Genomic DNA, 15,249 nt, shown 5'->3' on the forward strand with positions numbered 1-15,249 from the left:
TTTTTTTTTTTTTTTGCCGTGTTCCCTGAAATAATTGTTTTGGAAATCTAAATGGTGTTCTATTCCAAAACCTTAATAAAGTTATTATTTTCACATCAAATGCAAACACTACAGCACAGCCAGAGGAAGGGGCTTTCCCAAACCAACCAACCAAAGTATGTTTTCTAGATTGCTCCACTAGTAAACAAGGAGAATACTCCCCCCCCCCCAAAGGCATAAATAGTTATTTACCAATTCTATAAGGCTCTCCCAATAACAAACTTCTATTTCCAATAAAAAGTACTCAATGTTCTTTTGTATTGTAAGGCCACACTAAATTTCACTGGGATCACCTAGATGCTACCTAAGCATATTCATGTTTTGTTACCCGCTTCCTGCAGGACTCCGGCTTCTCTTCTACCTGTTGCATTGTCTACCAGTAGAACCACTCAGGTGTTAGGGTATGTGGTTGCTATGGGTATTCACCAGATGCCCTCAGTACCTGGATCTTTAAATAATCTTGTTCAACCCATTGCTTCCTCTTCAGAGAATATATTTTGAAAAGTGGTTATCATTTGCTTTGCATATTCCCAAACTTGGATAATGACCTACACATATAGAGCTGTGTCCTTCCCAGAGAAGCAAGTAAAGAGGCACTGTTGGCTCCAGGGCACTTTATTCGGAATTGATTAAATGGTATTGGAAAAAGGTTTGCAAGTCATGTGTGCCATTCTAGACACAGGCTGCTGCTTTTCTGAATTAGTAACTAGCCATGAACAATGTCGTTCTACCATTTCCACCTAACTTGGTGAAATTTTCAGAGTAACATGGAATGTCCTTTAAGATTAAATTTTAGATTGGTTTCCTTTATTTTCAACTTTTAAAATGTATTATACACATATATGGTCTTTCTACATATAAATGCTTTTTAAAATTTATTTTACAAAATCCTAACATCCAGACAGACCTGGAATGTCAAATATTGCCATTTTAATGGTCTCATTCCTTAAACTGTCTCCCTTTCCTCAATTCCTTTCAAGTATGGTTTCAGAGAGAGAGAGAGAGAGGGAGAGAGTATGGCCTCTGAATTCATGAACACTTTTACTGCAACCAACTTTGCCTTTTACTTGTTGTCTTGGGCAAGTTTATTAACCACTCTGGATCTATGGCCTCATCTTAAAAGATGAGGAAAATAATGCCTGTTTCCCAGGTCACTTTGAGAACTGAACATATTAATATGCAAGTGAAGATCCACATGTTACAACCTCCCTGCTGTTTGTAACCTCTTGCTGTTCTAGACACAGGTCTTTGTTCTGTTCAGTTTGATGGGACTGACACTAATGGATTTCCCATTCTGAGAAAGAAAACCTTCCTTTGTATACACTACTCTAATGTTTGCAGGAAAGCCAGGAGCATCTATTTTATGATGGTATTGTGTTCTTATGGTTGAGGCTATTTGAGTCTTTCAGCTGACCCTGTATGATGAGCCTTCCTAAAACAAGAAGAAAAAGCCTAGAAATCACGATACCAAGAGGTTTTTGTTTCAAGGTCCTTTTGAAATTATATGAACATTTTTGTCATGTTTGATTTAAGGTGTTATCATCTGAGTTGTATGTTAGCATCATAAGTTTGGATTCTTATTGGTCAGTCATTAAAAAGCTCCCAAAAGGTAAAAGATCTAGTTTTGCATCTATGAGGGAGGCTAGAAAATCATAATGAGGGCAGGGAGATAACAAGGTGGTGTGAAAAGGCAGCCTACTCATCTTCAAGGGGTGACCAGGAGATGCAAGATCCTATGAACAGTTTATCTGCTCGCTATCATCAAAACTCATGCCCTTCTTAAGGGCAGAGAATTCTGGCAAAGGGTATGTGCATTTGGCTGGGCCGATCGATCTGGGATTCCCTTATGCTTAAGAGTTTTCCAGATGCTTCTTTCATAAAGCATACTTGATCAAGATACGAGAAAGGAGAGACAAATCCCACCTTTAGGGTGCTACTTCTTTGGCAGTAAAAGCAGGCAACTAAGAGCAATGTGTAAAGTCTTGTTCTGCTTAGATTTGTAGATACCTGCTAAGGATGACTTACAGCTTCAAAAAGCTGCCTGGACCTTGATCTTTCAAGTTGCCCCTAAAATGATTGTGAGAACAATACCTTACATTTTCAGAGACGGTAGAAGGGTGTGATGGAAGAGAAGGGGAGACAGGCAGAAACAAAGGCACCAGGAACAGTTCTGGACTCTGGCCCTGGGAAGGGACCATCTGCCTGCAAAGTATGGCCAAGCACCTCCCTCCCTTCTCCACCTGCTATGAGTCCTACTTGGAAGTCCTCTTCGGTAGAGACTACTTTGCATCAAGCAGAGTGCTTTTTGAAAGCTTCAAATACTCTGGGAAGTCGTTGTGACTTAACTGCTTTGCTGGCTGAAACTTGATGTGAATGCAGACGTCAGGTAGCTCTGGCACACGGAGGTGGCCCCAGTGCGATGTGAGCCACACGCAAGATATGATGGGAAGGTATCCAAGACCTCTTGTGAAACTGTAGGTAGAGAGCTATGTATACTTTCTCCCCTTTTTATTCTCGGGACCCACAATCAGACTAGTCTTAGAACGGTGATTGGACAGAGAGTATGGGGCAAGCTCATTTTCAGGAGCAATCCTTGGGGTCCATGATAAAGACTCTGTGGGAGAGTGAATTCTGTCTAGGCAGTTCTTTCACACACTCCTGGGACGACAGCCCTACATCCAGACTGGTTTCCTCGGACTTTCACATCTTACGAGAAGTGGCTGTGCATAAGCATTGTGGACTTGCTCTCATGGTTGACTTCACTGCAGCTTGGTGTGTGCGGTTCACTGTGAAAGTACTTAGTCTCAGAACAGAACTGAAACTCAGAGCAGCTACAAAAACAAAGAAACCCAACAACCTCAGCTTAGGGCTTCTGTTGGAAAAAAGCATCTACTTGACTTTCAATTCCAAAGTGTAAAAATTCAAAAGTGTAGGACGCAGCTCATTGCTATTCCAGTAATTCGCTGTCTGTCTGGATCAAGTAGTTGATGATATTTCTAAACTTGAATTATTGTTCACTGAGCGGGGACAGAAAATGAAAGCCAAGGGTGTCTTCTGGAATTAAAGTCTCCCAGATCCTGGGGTGCTCTCTAGATGGCATACTGAATAATGACGTTCTTTCTCATTGGTCACCTTTTAATGGCCACATACTTCTCAAGAGGGCAGAGTTGGCAAATTGCATCACTAGATAAAATTCAGTCCCTTTAAAATTCTAACTTCAGTGCTGCAGATTTGATGTTTGTCACTTCACTCACATATCTTTTAATGCCATTTTTTCATGAGCTTCTGGAAGCTTTCCTGTATCTTTAAGGAAAGATATTCCTGTAGTCCATTAGGAATACATTTTTACAGCTGGGAAATTGTGATATGTATGCCTTGACAACCAACTGTATTTGCTAGTATGCATATAAATGGGTTTGGTTGAGGAGTTTCAAATGTTGTTCTAACGTAAGAAATATAAAATATATTGTAAGTAAGATATCATTCCCTCATAACACTAAGGAATAAAATATTACTTAAAATATTGGTCTGAATAAAGACTTCAGACTTAGGCTACATTTACTTTGCTGGAGAGGAGAAATGTTTTAAACATAGGAAAAAATTCATTTTATAAATTTCAGTGTTCTTTTCTCTTTCATTTGAGATTCTAGCTTTGATAACTGACCGTGGCTGTCTATGATTTTAGTATCTCATTTTAAGATTTAAACTGATCTCGTCTTGATTCCCTCTCAGCTGTTTCCATACCCCACTCTTCCTGCCCTTTTCCCTGAGAAATCTGCTCACTGGACGGAGTACTCTGAGTTCCTTTCCTCCAAGGGAGGTTGCAAGAAAATGAGTTGCATTTTAATGTTTTGCTGTCTTGAAAACTAAATGGTGTACCTTATACTCAGATAACCATAGGGCATAGAAATATCTGTGCAACAAAGAACTAAGGCACCATTTTTTCTTTCCTTGCTTGCCTGAGGAGCAGGAGCAAAGATTAACGGGACAGCCAGAGTAGCTGGTCCATCTTCCACCTCTTGACAATTACACTGGGTACTATGTGTCAAATGCTGCCCAGCCATGGACTTCAAACCCTATCAGGAAAGAACTTTCTTCTTTAGGAACAGACAAAGGCACAAAGTACCTTACAGGAGGAAGTTGTGAGTACAACCTGAAAATCTTAACCATTGAGGAATATACATATTTTTGTTGCTGTTTTCTTCCCAGCCAAACCCATAAAAGTAATAAAAATCTCTCTCCACTTTCCAATGTCTGGTACTAGATGTCTGAGTGTTGACAGATCAGGGTAGCCTATCAGCCGATGTCTCCTCAGGAGCTGCATTTATTTTTAAAATGATGGAGCAAGTGGATCAGTGTAGTGCTTTCGAGGTGAGTGAGGGGGAGGGGAGGTCCTTGAAAATGACCTATCTGGGGACAACACTGCAAGCAAAAGCACTGGGAAAGAACAAGATTAGAAATGTATCAAGGAATGTAGACTCTTCTGTAACAATGTGCAGGATCAGAGTGTGGTTTGCATCCGCTGGACACAACCTTAGTACCCAGAGCAGCCCCATGCTGATCAGTTGGGGATTGTCTACCAAGACTCTTAACATTAGGGAACAGTGCTCTCTGAGACACTAGTCTGAGTGGGGCTGGTGGTGCAGAAGATGCTGCCAGGTGGACTTTCAGGCAGATGCTAAGCCTTGCTACTGTCTTTCCTTGGGCACAGAATCCGAGTCTCCTACACGATGATGTCATAGACTCTGCCCACTCTGCCGAGCCACTCTCGGACGGCCTGGCGGACTCTGATGTCAGTCACGTGACACGTCAGCTGGCTGATGCACGGGAACACTGCGGGCTGGAGGGCAGTGAAGGTCTGATCTGGTAGGATCTGAATCTGGTTGAGAACTGTTAGCACCATGTTGGTCCATGCCTAAGAGAAAGGATGCAACAGAATTACTGCTTTCCCCCATACTTCCATCTGAATGCTTGAGGGTGGCTAACTCTGACAGTCTGTAAGGGGGTTTTCTTAGGCTTTAGCTCAATAAATTAGTCTTTTGCTAATTTAATGTACCTGTAACAAACTGTCATTTTAACTTCACATATATAAAGATGGATATTATTTTCAGCTTTCACAATGTATTCCTTAAATTTTTAGGAAACTCATAAGTTTCATTATATGAAGATAAGATACTTCAAATCAGCAGTCTTATAACATGCAGATAACTTGGACTAGGTCTGCCTTAATTTAGGATAACTTTTCTAAAACTGTAAGCAAAAACCTGCAGACCTGGCAAAGCAATTCAGACATATGCTCTGTCAAGGTCATCTGCTGAAGAATAGCATGTATATCAGTTTGGACCACTCCAAATATCTAGTCTAGCATGATTTTTGCAGATTCTGAATTATGAATATTATTTCTTTGTTCAAGATACTTCAAAGGAAAATAAGACAACTTGCAAGATTCATGCTAATTCCAAGTTTATGTTTATTCTAAGAGTATAAGGATTCTTCAGAAAGTTCATAGAAAATATATACTATAAAAAACTATGCATGAATCTCAAATTTTACTTTGCACCCCAATTTATTTGTAATTTCTATAAACTTTTTGAAATGCCATTGCTTTTATTCATAATAATAAAATACATTCCTGTACAGGTTCAGAGAGACCCCATGCCTTCTAAAAAATCTGTGACAAAAATCACATTTTATTTTTAAAGGGCATTCTCTTGGTCTTTTTCTGTCCCATCTCTTCTCAAACTGAACAGAACTGTTTTCTTTGAAACTCACTTTTGTCTGGGCTGTAGGGTTACAGATATTAATTATATGAGGGCACTGGCACCCTCACCGTGTCCTGAAGAGTGAGAGCTTTTATGTGCTCAGGATGGGTTAGAAAGACTGGAGATGAAAGCATTTCATAGCCATTGTCTTTGCTTTGTTCATTTGCTTAACGCTTTATAACAGTTCTCCAGTGCTGTCTCTAAATGCACACAGTGAGGTCTCCATGCCTGTTGGACCCTGTCGCTTTTCTATGCTTTACTTCCATCTTATGAAGCAGGGAGAATCCCAATTCTCAATCATGTGTGTTACAACACAGAATAATGATTTCCCCCTGAAACACCAGTGGGGCAGACAGGGCCTTCTTCCTGCACCAGGCTCCCTGATGTTGGAGCCAAGTCGGTTTCCGCCACACCCTGGAACGCCTTGGTTAAGGGGACCCGCCGGCCCGGACTCACCTGGATCTGGGCCTCGGCGTCTCTCACGGAGATGCTCAGGGAGCTGCCCGTGGAGCCCGAGCGCGGCCTCTTGTCCTGTCGCAGCAGCTCGGGGCCCGCGCTGAACGAGTGCCGCATCTGGCCCTGGTCCACCAAGTGCTGCGGCCGCTGCAGCAGCGGCGAGTCCGGGCCGCGCGGCCCCAGCGCCTCGCCCTTCTTCTCCACTTTGCCCTCTTTGGGGAACGGGGCCAGATTGTGCTGCTGTTTCCGCTTCTTGTACTCCGTCATCAGCTTGGCAATGGTTCTGTCTGCTGCCATGGTGTAGATTTTGTTGCCCGCATTCTCCCACCACTCCTTCTTCCGACTGGGGTCCTTCTTCTCCACTTTGGGGCTGGGGGGCAGCATCAGCCCGTCCCCGCTGCCCGTGCGCCCGCCCAGCGATTCGCCCGCGTGCTCCCGGAGCTGGCTGCGGTCATCCTCGGACGGCGTGTCCTTCCCGGAGAAGCCGCCTGTGGATGGCGTGGATGACTCGGACTGGAAGGAGGGCAGGATGAAGAAGGGGTCGCTCTTGAACACGGGGGGCTCCTCCACGCTGTTCTCCAGGTCCAGGTGCATCTGGATGTAGTGGTTGCACAGCTCCATGCACAGCTTGTGCAGCCTCTTGACCAGCCACACCCAGTCGGCGTTGCTGACCGGCTGCACGCTCAGCGAGGGCATGCGCGCCCTCCACTGGCGCTTCTCCTTGCCCCTGGGCGGGCTCACCTGCGCCGTCTCCTCGAAGATGTCCTCGTCCTCCGACGAGCACTGCTGCGAGGAATCCGAGCTCCGCTCGTCGTCTTCGAAGAGGGCCTTCTTCACCTGCTCGGCCGTGATGGCTTCCTGATTGGTGAGCACGGCGCACACCAGGGCGTGGAAGTAGATGTTAAAGCTCATGGCAGACTGGCGGTAGAGGTTGGCGGCACCCCCGATGCCAGACACCTTCTTCAGCAGGCACTTGAGCCCTGGGCTGGTGTCGAACTCCCGCGCCGTCCGGTAGGAGTCCAGCAGTAGGTCAAAGATGACGGCCAAGTTCTGCATGGAGATGTAGCGGAGGAAGCCAGCCATCTTGGCTTCCGGCGCCTGGACCGTCTTCTCCTCTCCTGGAGAGGGGCCTTTGACAAACTCTTCCAGCAAGATATCGTACAAGTTCTGGAGCAGCACTTGATGTGACAGCAAGCTCACCACGATTTCCCTGAAAGAGACGCTTCGGGTGCAAAAAAGGGGCGCTGTCAGGGGCCTGAGTGCAGCCATGGAGCCGTTATTCCAAAGCTATACAAATGTTACCCGTTTCATTAGGATGGATGTGCAACTCCAAATTCAACTACCGAAAACCCAAAGTGCTCTAAAATCTGAAACTCTTTTGAATGGTCCTCAAAACGTTTTGGATTTTGGAGCATTTCAGGTTTTTGGGTTAGGGATGCTCCGAAGAGTCTGACATCCCCCAGACTCCAAAAGTCTCAACTACTTTTGGTCCCAAGCATTTCAGATAAAGGATGCTCAATTTGTACCTGCATTGAAGTGCTTTCCTTAAAAAAGGGCTGGGTTCCTCCTTCATAGACCTTGAATGGTCCACAGATGTCTGTACTTTTCCTCCTTAGGGTACCACCAGATCAGGTAGCTTTAGAAGTGAATACTTGGGGCTGGTGCTGTGGCTTAAAGCCCTGGCCTGAAGCACTGGCATCTAGTTCTAGCTGCTCCTCTTCTGGTCCAGCTCTCTGCTATGGCCTGGGATAGCAGTAGAAGATGGCCCAAGTTCTTGGGCCCCGTACCCGCGTGGGAGTCCTGGAAGAAGCTCCTGGCTCCAGATCGGCTCAGCTTCAGCCATTTGGTGAGTGAACCAGTGGATGGAAGATCTCTCTCTCTCTACCTCCCACTGTAACTCTTTCAAATAAATAAAAATAAACCTTAAAAAAAAGAGTGCATGTTCAATACTTGGTGATTCAGCTGGCTTTGTTTGGTGCTCTTGTAGTAAGAAAACAATTTCAATTCTAGGTCCTGTTTTTACCAAGTATTATAATTCACCAATGTGGTTTTGTGCTTATAGTTTCATGTTCATTTCATTGCCCTTAGAATTTTGTGGAAACAGCTTGTACCAATATGTTGTTAACTCATTCCTGTAACTGGATAATTATAAAATTATGACAACTCTTATTAACAGTATTGACTTCAAAGGTCTGCCCATTAAGTTAATAATTTTATGCTTTGCTCTATGTCTTGCTATGACCTTGGATTTATAAATTACTTTTATAATTAGGGAAAGTGCTTTTTTACTAGCAGAAGAGAATAAAAATCCTTATCCTTCTATAACTCTAAATGCTGACTTTTCCTCTTGTGCCACCATCATTATCGGAAAACACATCATTCTCCGCACAGATGAAAAGAACACAGGGCAGACAACAAAAACCCTTTTTAGGCTTTATTTATGTCACAGGCAAAATGACAGAGAAAGAGGTTTTCCATCAACTGGTTCACTCCCCAAATGGCGGTAATGGTTGGGGCTGGTCTAGGCCAACTCCAGGAGCCCAGAACTCCATCTGACTCTCCCAAGTAGTTGGGCCATCCTCTGCTACCTTCCCAGGCACCAACAGGGAGCTGGATTGGAAGCGAGCAGCATCCGAGATGGGAGGCCAGCGTCACAGTGGCAGCTTGGCCCTCTGAGCCCCGATGCCAGCCCCAACAGTCCCCTTTTCTAACTGCCCCCCCCGCCTTAAGGTGGCAAAGTATATATAACAGGAAGTTACTCTTGCTACTGTGTTTCAGGGTACAATTCAGTGGTAAGTATGTTCAGTGCTGTAGCCTTCGCCACCCTTTATTTCTCGAACCTGCTCATCATCCCACGCAGAAACTCTATACTCATTAAGCAGTCATTCTTCATCCGCCCTTCCCCTCAGCTCCTATTGAAGACACTTTTTGTTAAGCTACTTAAGGTGCTGGAAGCCTGAATGTGCAAGCTCCTGAAGAGGAGGGCTCCAAAAGCTACCAATTCGGTCCAGCGCGTCCTCTGCATCACCACAGAACCCCACATTAGGAGGGGAGTCCTTCCCTGATCCTCCAAGTCTGTTCCTTGTTCATTGGCTCCTCCATGCTGTCCCCCTCTCAAGGGAAAGGGAAGTCTCTTATCTTCTTGTCCCCAGTGTTTAGGAGAGTGTTCAGTGACATTAGCACTCCTAAATCTCCAAAAGAAGCCAGATAACAAAATCAGACTGGCTCTGAGAGTAGGCCTCCGGAACAGACCTAGGCCTGGAGAAAATGTTCTCCTTAAGAAATGGCTCTGGATCCCCAGAGTAGGAAGTACAACCAGAGGGGAGTTCAATGAGCCTTCTGCAGGTGTAAAATCCTCAGAATGGGGGCTGGCTTTGGGGCCCAGCAGGTTAAGCCACCACATGGGAGGCCTGCATCTCTTGTTGGAGTGCCTTGGATCAAGTCCTGCCTCTGCTTCTGATGCAATTCCTAATAATGTACCTGGGGGGACAGCAGGTAAGACTCAACTGTTTGGGTTTCTGCCACCCATGGCGGAGACCCAGGTGGAGTTCCTGGCTTTTTGCTTCAGCCTGGCCCAGGCCAGCTGTTGTGGGCATTTGATGAACCAGTAGATAGAAGACCTCGCTCTGTCACTCTGCCTTTCAAGTAAAAAAAAAATTAATAAACTTGTTAGCCAACAAGGATATTTTCCATTACCTTTGCAGAGAAATGGAAAGCTCTCTCCCAACAAACACCTAAAGAGAGGGCTCACTGATGCAAAGCCTTGTTTGAACTATGGAGTATCTTTACAAACCAGATCTCCTCTTTGATTCTTCAAGATAAAAAGTTGCTAACTGGGCATCTGAGAAAGGATGTAGTAACAGAAAAACAAAGGGTGAGGGGAAGCAAGACGGAAGACAGCACAGTTTCATAAAGATACAGAGAAAGGCAAGTGTCTATGGTGATACAACTTTTGATCATCCCTGCTGTAAGGAGACAAAGATCTCTGACAAAATCAACAGTTTTCCAGTTTGTTGCACTCACAAGTAGAGGGCTGTAGACTGCGAGCTCACTTCTGAGGCCAGACAGGGTACTGGAGAGCGCACTGCTACACAGGCAGCTGACTTAAATGATGCTAATGTCAGGGTCAGATTAACAGATCTTAAAGCTCTAATTAAGATAATGTGGATTGTGGAAAGCTTGGGGCTATCAGTGTCAAAGCTATTACACACCCCACCCCACCCCACCCCACCCCACCCCTTCACTTAAATGCTGCAATCTGGTTGTAGTTTAGGTGAGTTTTCCCATAGGTGATTTCAAAATGAACCTTTAAGGACGTACCTAACCAGAATATAACAAATTTTGCTGAGAGTCCAATATAAGAATACAAAAACAGAGAATCTCATCTGGCTGTGTGCTCTTAAAGAATGTTAGGGATTGTCTTTTGGCTAAAGAATGTAATATGCTTTTGTCATTTAACTGCAGCAAGTGGGTAATTACCTATTAAAAATAGAAAGTAAATTTGTCAGCCAAGTTTGATGTATTTTTAAATTATAATCTTTATTTGTTTAAAAGATTTTAAAGGTTAATCTATTTCTCTTGCTTTTTATTTCTAACTTAGATTCAGCCTATTCCTTTTTCCCACTTCTACTTTAAAAGTATTTAAGCAAGAATTGGGTGAATGTGAACCAGAACTATAAAAAGGGAAAAGTATATCTTTAAGATGTGAAAGGACTGCACAATCTTTGGCTTATAAACAGATACAAATATAGTTGAAGGAGGCAGGGACAGAATGGGGAGGAGCACAGTGGGTACCCAGAAAGTTCTATTTCTGAAGTTGGGTGGCAGGTCCATAGTTACTGTTTGCTTTCACTATTCACAACCTTTCAACCTTCCACATGTTCTTTTATACAAAACACTTGCCTAAAAAAATTAGTAGCTAGAAATGTCACTCAAATGGTTGAGCTGACTGTTGGACGGACTACCCACAGCCTGGGGAATGACACTGATGTCTTAGCTTGAGCTGCTGCAAATCTGTTGGGGGGCTTACTTGTTGCTGCTCTGGAGCTGGGCGTCAGATCCATGTGCCAGCACCGTCAGGTACCGGTGAGGACTGCCTTCTACTTTCCTTCCAAAGGCCCTACCCCATCATCCCATCCTTCTGGGGGCTAGAATTGCAGCATGACTTAGGAGGGGATGGGGGACACAAGCATTCAGGCCATTGCACCAACTAAACTGCAAATGGCACAGGGCAGGGGTTTGTACACCTGTGCTCTGCTCTGCCAGAGCTAGTTTTGATTTTTGGCTCCACCACGTGGCAGGCATATGTCCAGCCTCTCTGGCTGCATCCTCCTGGATAAAATGTGAGTGGGAGTGGAAACACCTATCCACTGCACCTCACACACAGTGGTCAGATACCTACCATCATTGCTGTCAGTGGCCACAAGTTTAAAACAGTCAGTCATTACCTTCATCTTCAATTCTAGGACAAAATGTCTTAAGATGTTAGTATTTGGAAGTGCAGCTTTCTTGTGGCAACACGCAGGTTTTTTGTTTTGGTTTGTTTTTATGTCTCCTGACAGCTGTCTTATTTGAACCATGCCTCAAATTACAATGACTATTCTTTGAGAGGCAGAAAACAAGGAGAGACAGAGAACTCCCACTCACTGGTTTGCTCCCCAAATGCCTATAAGGGTCAGAGCTGGGCTAGGGCAAAGCCGAGACCCAGGAACCCAGTCTGGATCTCCACATGGGTGGCAGGGCCCCAGACACTTGAGCCGTCACCTGCTGCCTCCCAGGGTGAGCATTAGCAGGGTGTGGAATGAGGGCTCATGGGCAGGCACTCCGATACGGGCTGTGCATTTCCCAAGCAGCTTTCAACCTCTAGGTGAAATGCCTCCACCTGCCTAGGATGTTTTTAAAAAGATAATCATAGGTATGCTGTGAGGGGCTGAGTGGTATCCCCCTTAAACTCATATACTGAAGTCCTAACTCCTAGTACCTCAGCAGTGACTTTATCTGGAGCAAGGATCCAAGTGAGGTCCTTAGGGTGGGCCCTGAAATCCCATATGACTGGTAGCTTGGTCAGAGGAGCAAGTCTGGGCCCAGAAGCGTCCAGGGGGAAAGACCACCGGGAGAAGCGGGTATCCACAAGCCAGGGAGTGAGAGCTCGAAGAAGCCCTGACAGCTTTCTGTCTGCTGAACCCCCCAGCCTCCAGAGCGGTGGGAAAACACATTCTTCATTAGCCACCTGTCTGTGGTACTTGGTTAGGGCAGTCCAAGGAAAGTAGCACATACGAATGTGGGTCACTGGGCTAAAAGGCTAAGTGTTTGTACAAAAACCTTTGCTCAATGGCTCCGCGAAGTTTGCAGTATTCTTGGCCAAGCGGGACCTGGGAACAAGTGGACTTTTCTGGGTTACGATGCCCCATGCATACACGTTCAGCGGCTTACCTTTTCTTGGTGTGTCCGTTTGGCTTCTCATCCGGGGGCAGCTCGATAATGAGCTGGCAGGACTGAGCGTGATCGAAGTTGTTTGGGGTCTTTGGTGAGCACTGGGTGTCCAGCATGAACACCTGCATGGGCACAGAGAGACACAGTTCAGAATGCCACATCCTATACCCGGCTCTGCCCAGCAGGTAGCCGGGTGCCCTGGGCATGGTCTGTACTCTTCCTGCCCTCATGCATTTGAGAAAAGTAAATGGCCTGCGGTAGCTGTGTTACATATGCAGAGCACTGGAACCAAGGAGTAAATAAGAAAAGTTAGCTGTTGACACTAACTTAATAATACCACTACTTCTAGAACCAGACACTTTATTACTCTCCAAATAGCAGGTGCTGACATTTAATATTAATTAAGAGTAAATAAAAAGGGACTGTGTTTGCAAAAGATCATCTCTCATTTTGATATCTGTTTGGTATCCTATTATATCCAATGCAGGGATAAGGAATTAATTAGGAATTCTCCTGCCAGGAATACTGATGTGGCCACACTACTGCAGTGAACTACAGCTCAGGTGACTAAAACTAGTAGCCACTGACCTGATCTCTGAGCCGCATTTCATTTCACACGGCTTAAAATACATTTGGAAATGTCCGACTGTTTTTAAGGAAACCTTTTCTTTCCAAATCTCGTAGGAGTTATCAGCTGATTGAATACTGAGCTATCTTAGGAGTGATTGCAGGAGGAAAGTTTGGGACTGAGGCAGACAAATATTAAAGTGAAAGATTCACCAAACAGTTCCCTGTCGTTCTCAAAGAGGATTGTGTTGGGATGTTCATGTTCTTGCTGACAGGGCCAGAAAGGCTGAGTGCACACGTGTGGCTTCTCTCTCTAGCCAGATGCAAAAGCTCCCTGTCCAGGGCTGCTCTCCCTGTGGGGGACCCCTCACTTGCGGGCTTCCAGCCCCCATAAATGCATTCCTGTTGCAAGTGGCAATTCCTTGCAGGTTCCCAACACTTCTCCCAGCCTGGCTTCTTCAGACTGGCCCTGGGTACTCCCTTTCAGAGCCCCAGACTCCTCCCATCTCAGAGTGGTATGACTGTGCTCCATAGCGGACAGGACAAGCTGCAGGTGGAAGGATCTTGTCCCACTGCTTAGGGACAGCTGGGAGAGCCCTGCAGAAGCCACCCTGGCCAGGAAACATCTCTGCTGACAATGGGAAGGTCATGGAGTTCTTTATGTTGGTAATCTGGGGCTCCCAGATGATTAGTGTGCTAAGGGGAAAATTGATCAAGAATTGAAGCAGATCTTTTAGGGAAATGGAGCCTTTGGACCATACCTTGTACCTCATTTTATTATAATTCAAATCTGATAGCTGATATACTTTGTGCATTTACTATTTTTAAGCACCTATTACACACATATGCACATGCAAAGTAGCTTTTTAGGAAGACACAGTTCCAACATGTCTGCCGCTACTATGAAATGGAGTGCTGGGGGTGTCGTTGGTTGTCTTTCTCTAGCATTGTGAACAGCATGGTTAATGAATGTATGTGAACTCAGGGACTGCACTCAGTTCTAGTGCTGAAGAAAGCACGCAGGCTTCTCAGAGGCAGATGGCTGTGACACCGAGGTGTTCCAGGGACCTTTTGCTTCTTGGTAGTTCAGCGATTCAGCCAGTATGTTGCTCTAGGAATCCCAAGGTAAACATACAGAATACACTTCTCTGTCCTTAGATCCTTACAACCCACACTTGTGACTTCTTGTATGTGTCTCAGTAAGAAAAAGCTACTGGTACATGGTGATTCCTGCACGGGTGAGTACACTCGGTGTTAATGCTCAGCTACATTCAGCTCAAATGATTAAGCCATCTTTGCATGTTAAGCTCTAGGTTCTTTTTGGGAACTATAAGAAAAAAAATTAAATGAGTTTATGATTCCTGCGGAATTCACAGCCTAGCAATAATAACAATATTTAAGCACATAGTTATTAGAAGTCCCAGCAAGTTACAAATAAGGTACAAGGGCTACACAGAAGACCCTAGTGGATGTGGGTGCCCAAGGGATGCACCAAGCAGGAGAGGAGAGAGGAGGGAATGCTGGTGATTGGGCACAGTCAGTCCTGGTAAAGAAGGGTAATAATGAACCATCAGAGCCAGGGGAAATGAAGGGACTTCCAAAAGCTGTGGAAAATGGAATTAAAAATTTGCTTTGATGTAAACATTTTTGAAATGCATACATTGTGCTTTCACAATACACCTATTTGCATGGACATTTTGAAGGATGGCTGTATTCGTCCCTGAGGCAATGAAAGGCAGTTTGGTGGTACAAGACCCCCAGACATGCCTCTGCAGCCCCGAGAGCAGCGCTCCCGCCCTTACCTGCTGGGCCATGGCTCGGATGCGCCAGTACTCAGCCTCGGCGCTCGGGGAGGAGGAGGGGGCGGCCACGCGCACCTGGCAGCCTTCCCCACTGAAGCTCTCCGTGCCGCTGTGGAAGCAGCCCAGCAGGTCCTGGGGAGAGACAGCACACGTTCACGGCAGGCGCCCCGGCCCACGGTGCCCCACCTTGG

At 45.4% G+C, this 15,249-nt stretch overlaps 1 protein-coding gene across 4 annotated transcripts in view; it reads right to left on the reverse strand.

Annotated features, from left to right (window-relative positions):
* Positions 1 to 857: 857 nt before the first annotated feature.
* The window catches only part of ARFGEF3 (ARFGEF family member 3), a 179,249-nt gene continuing 164,857 nt past the window's right edge, over positions 858 to 15,249 (reverse strand). For all 4 annotated transcript variants that reach the window (XM_051854295.3, XM_089332622.1, XM_089332623.1 and 1 more), the window contains 4 exons: positions 15,059 to 15,190; positions 12,690 to 12,811; positions 6,258 to 7,479; positions 858 to 4,954 (listed from right to left, as the gene is read on the reverse strand). In XM_051854295.3, coding sequence (XP_051710255.3) covers positions 4,763 to 4,954; positions 6,258 to 7,479; positions 12,690 to 12,811; positions 15,059 to 15,190 — 1,668 coding nt within the window. In that variant the 3' untranslated portion in view covers positions 858 to 4,762. The remainder of the gene's footprint in view (positions 4,955 to 6,257; positions 7,480 to 12,689; positions 12,812 to 15,058; positions 15,191 to 15,249) is intronic.

Source organism: Oryctolagus cuniculus, chromosome 5 (genome assembly GCF_051225735.1).
Source record: "Oryctolagus cuniculus isolate XC-2025 breed Fujian yellow rabbit chromosome 5, ASM5122573v1, whole genome shotgun sequence".
NCBI lineage: Eukaryota > Metazoa > Chordata > Mammalia > Lagomorpha > Leporidae > Oryctolagus > Oryctolagus cuniculus.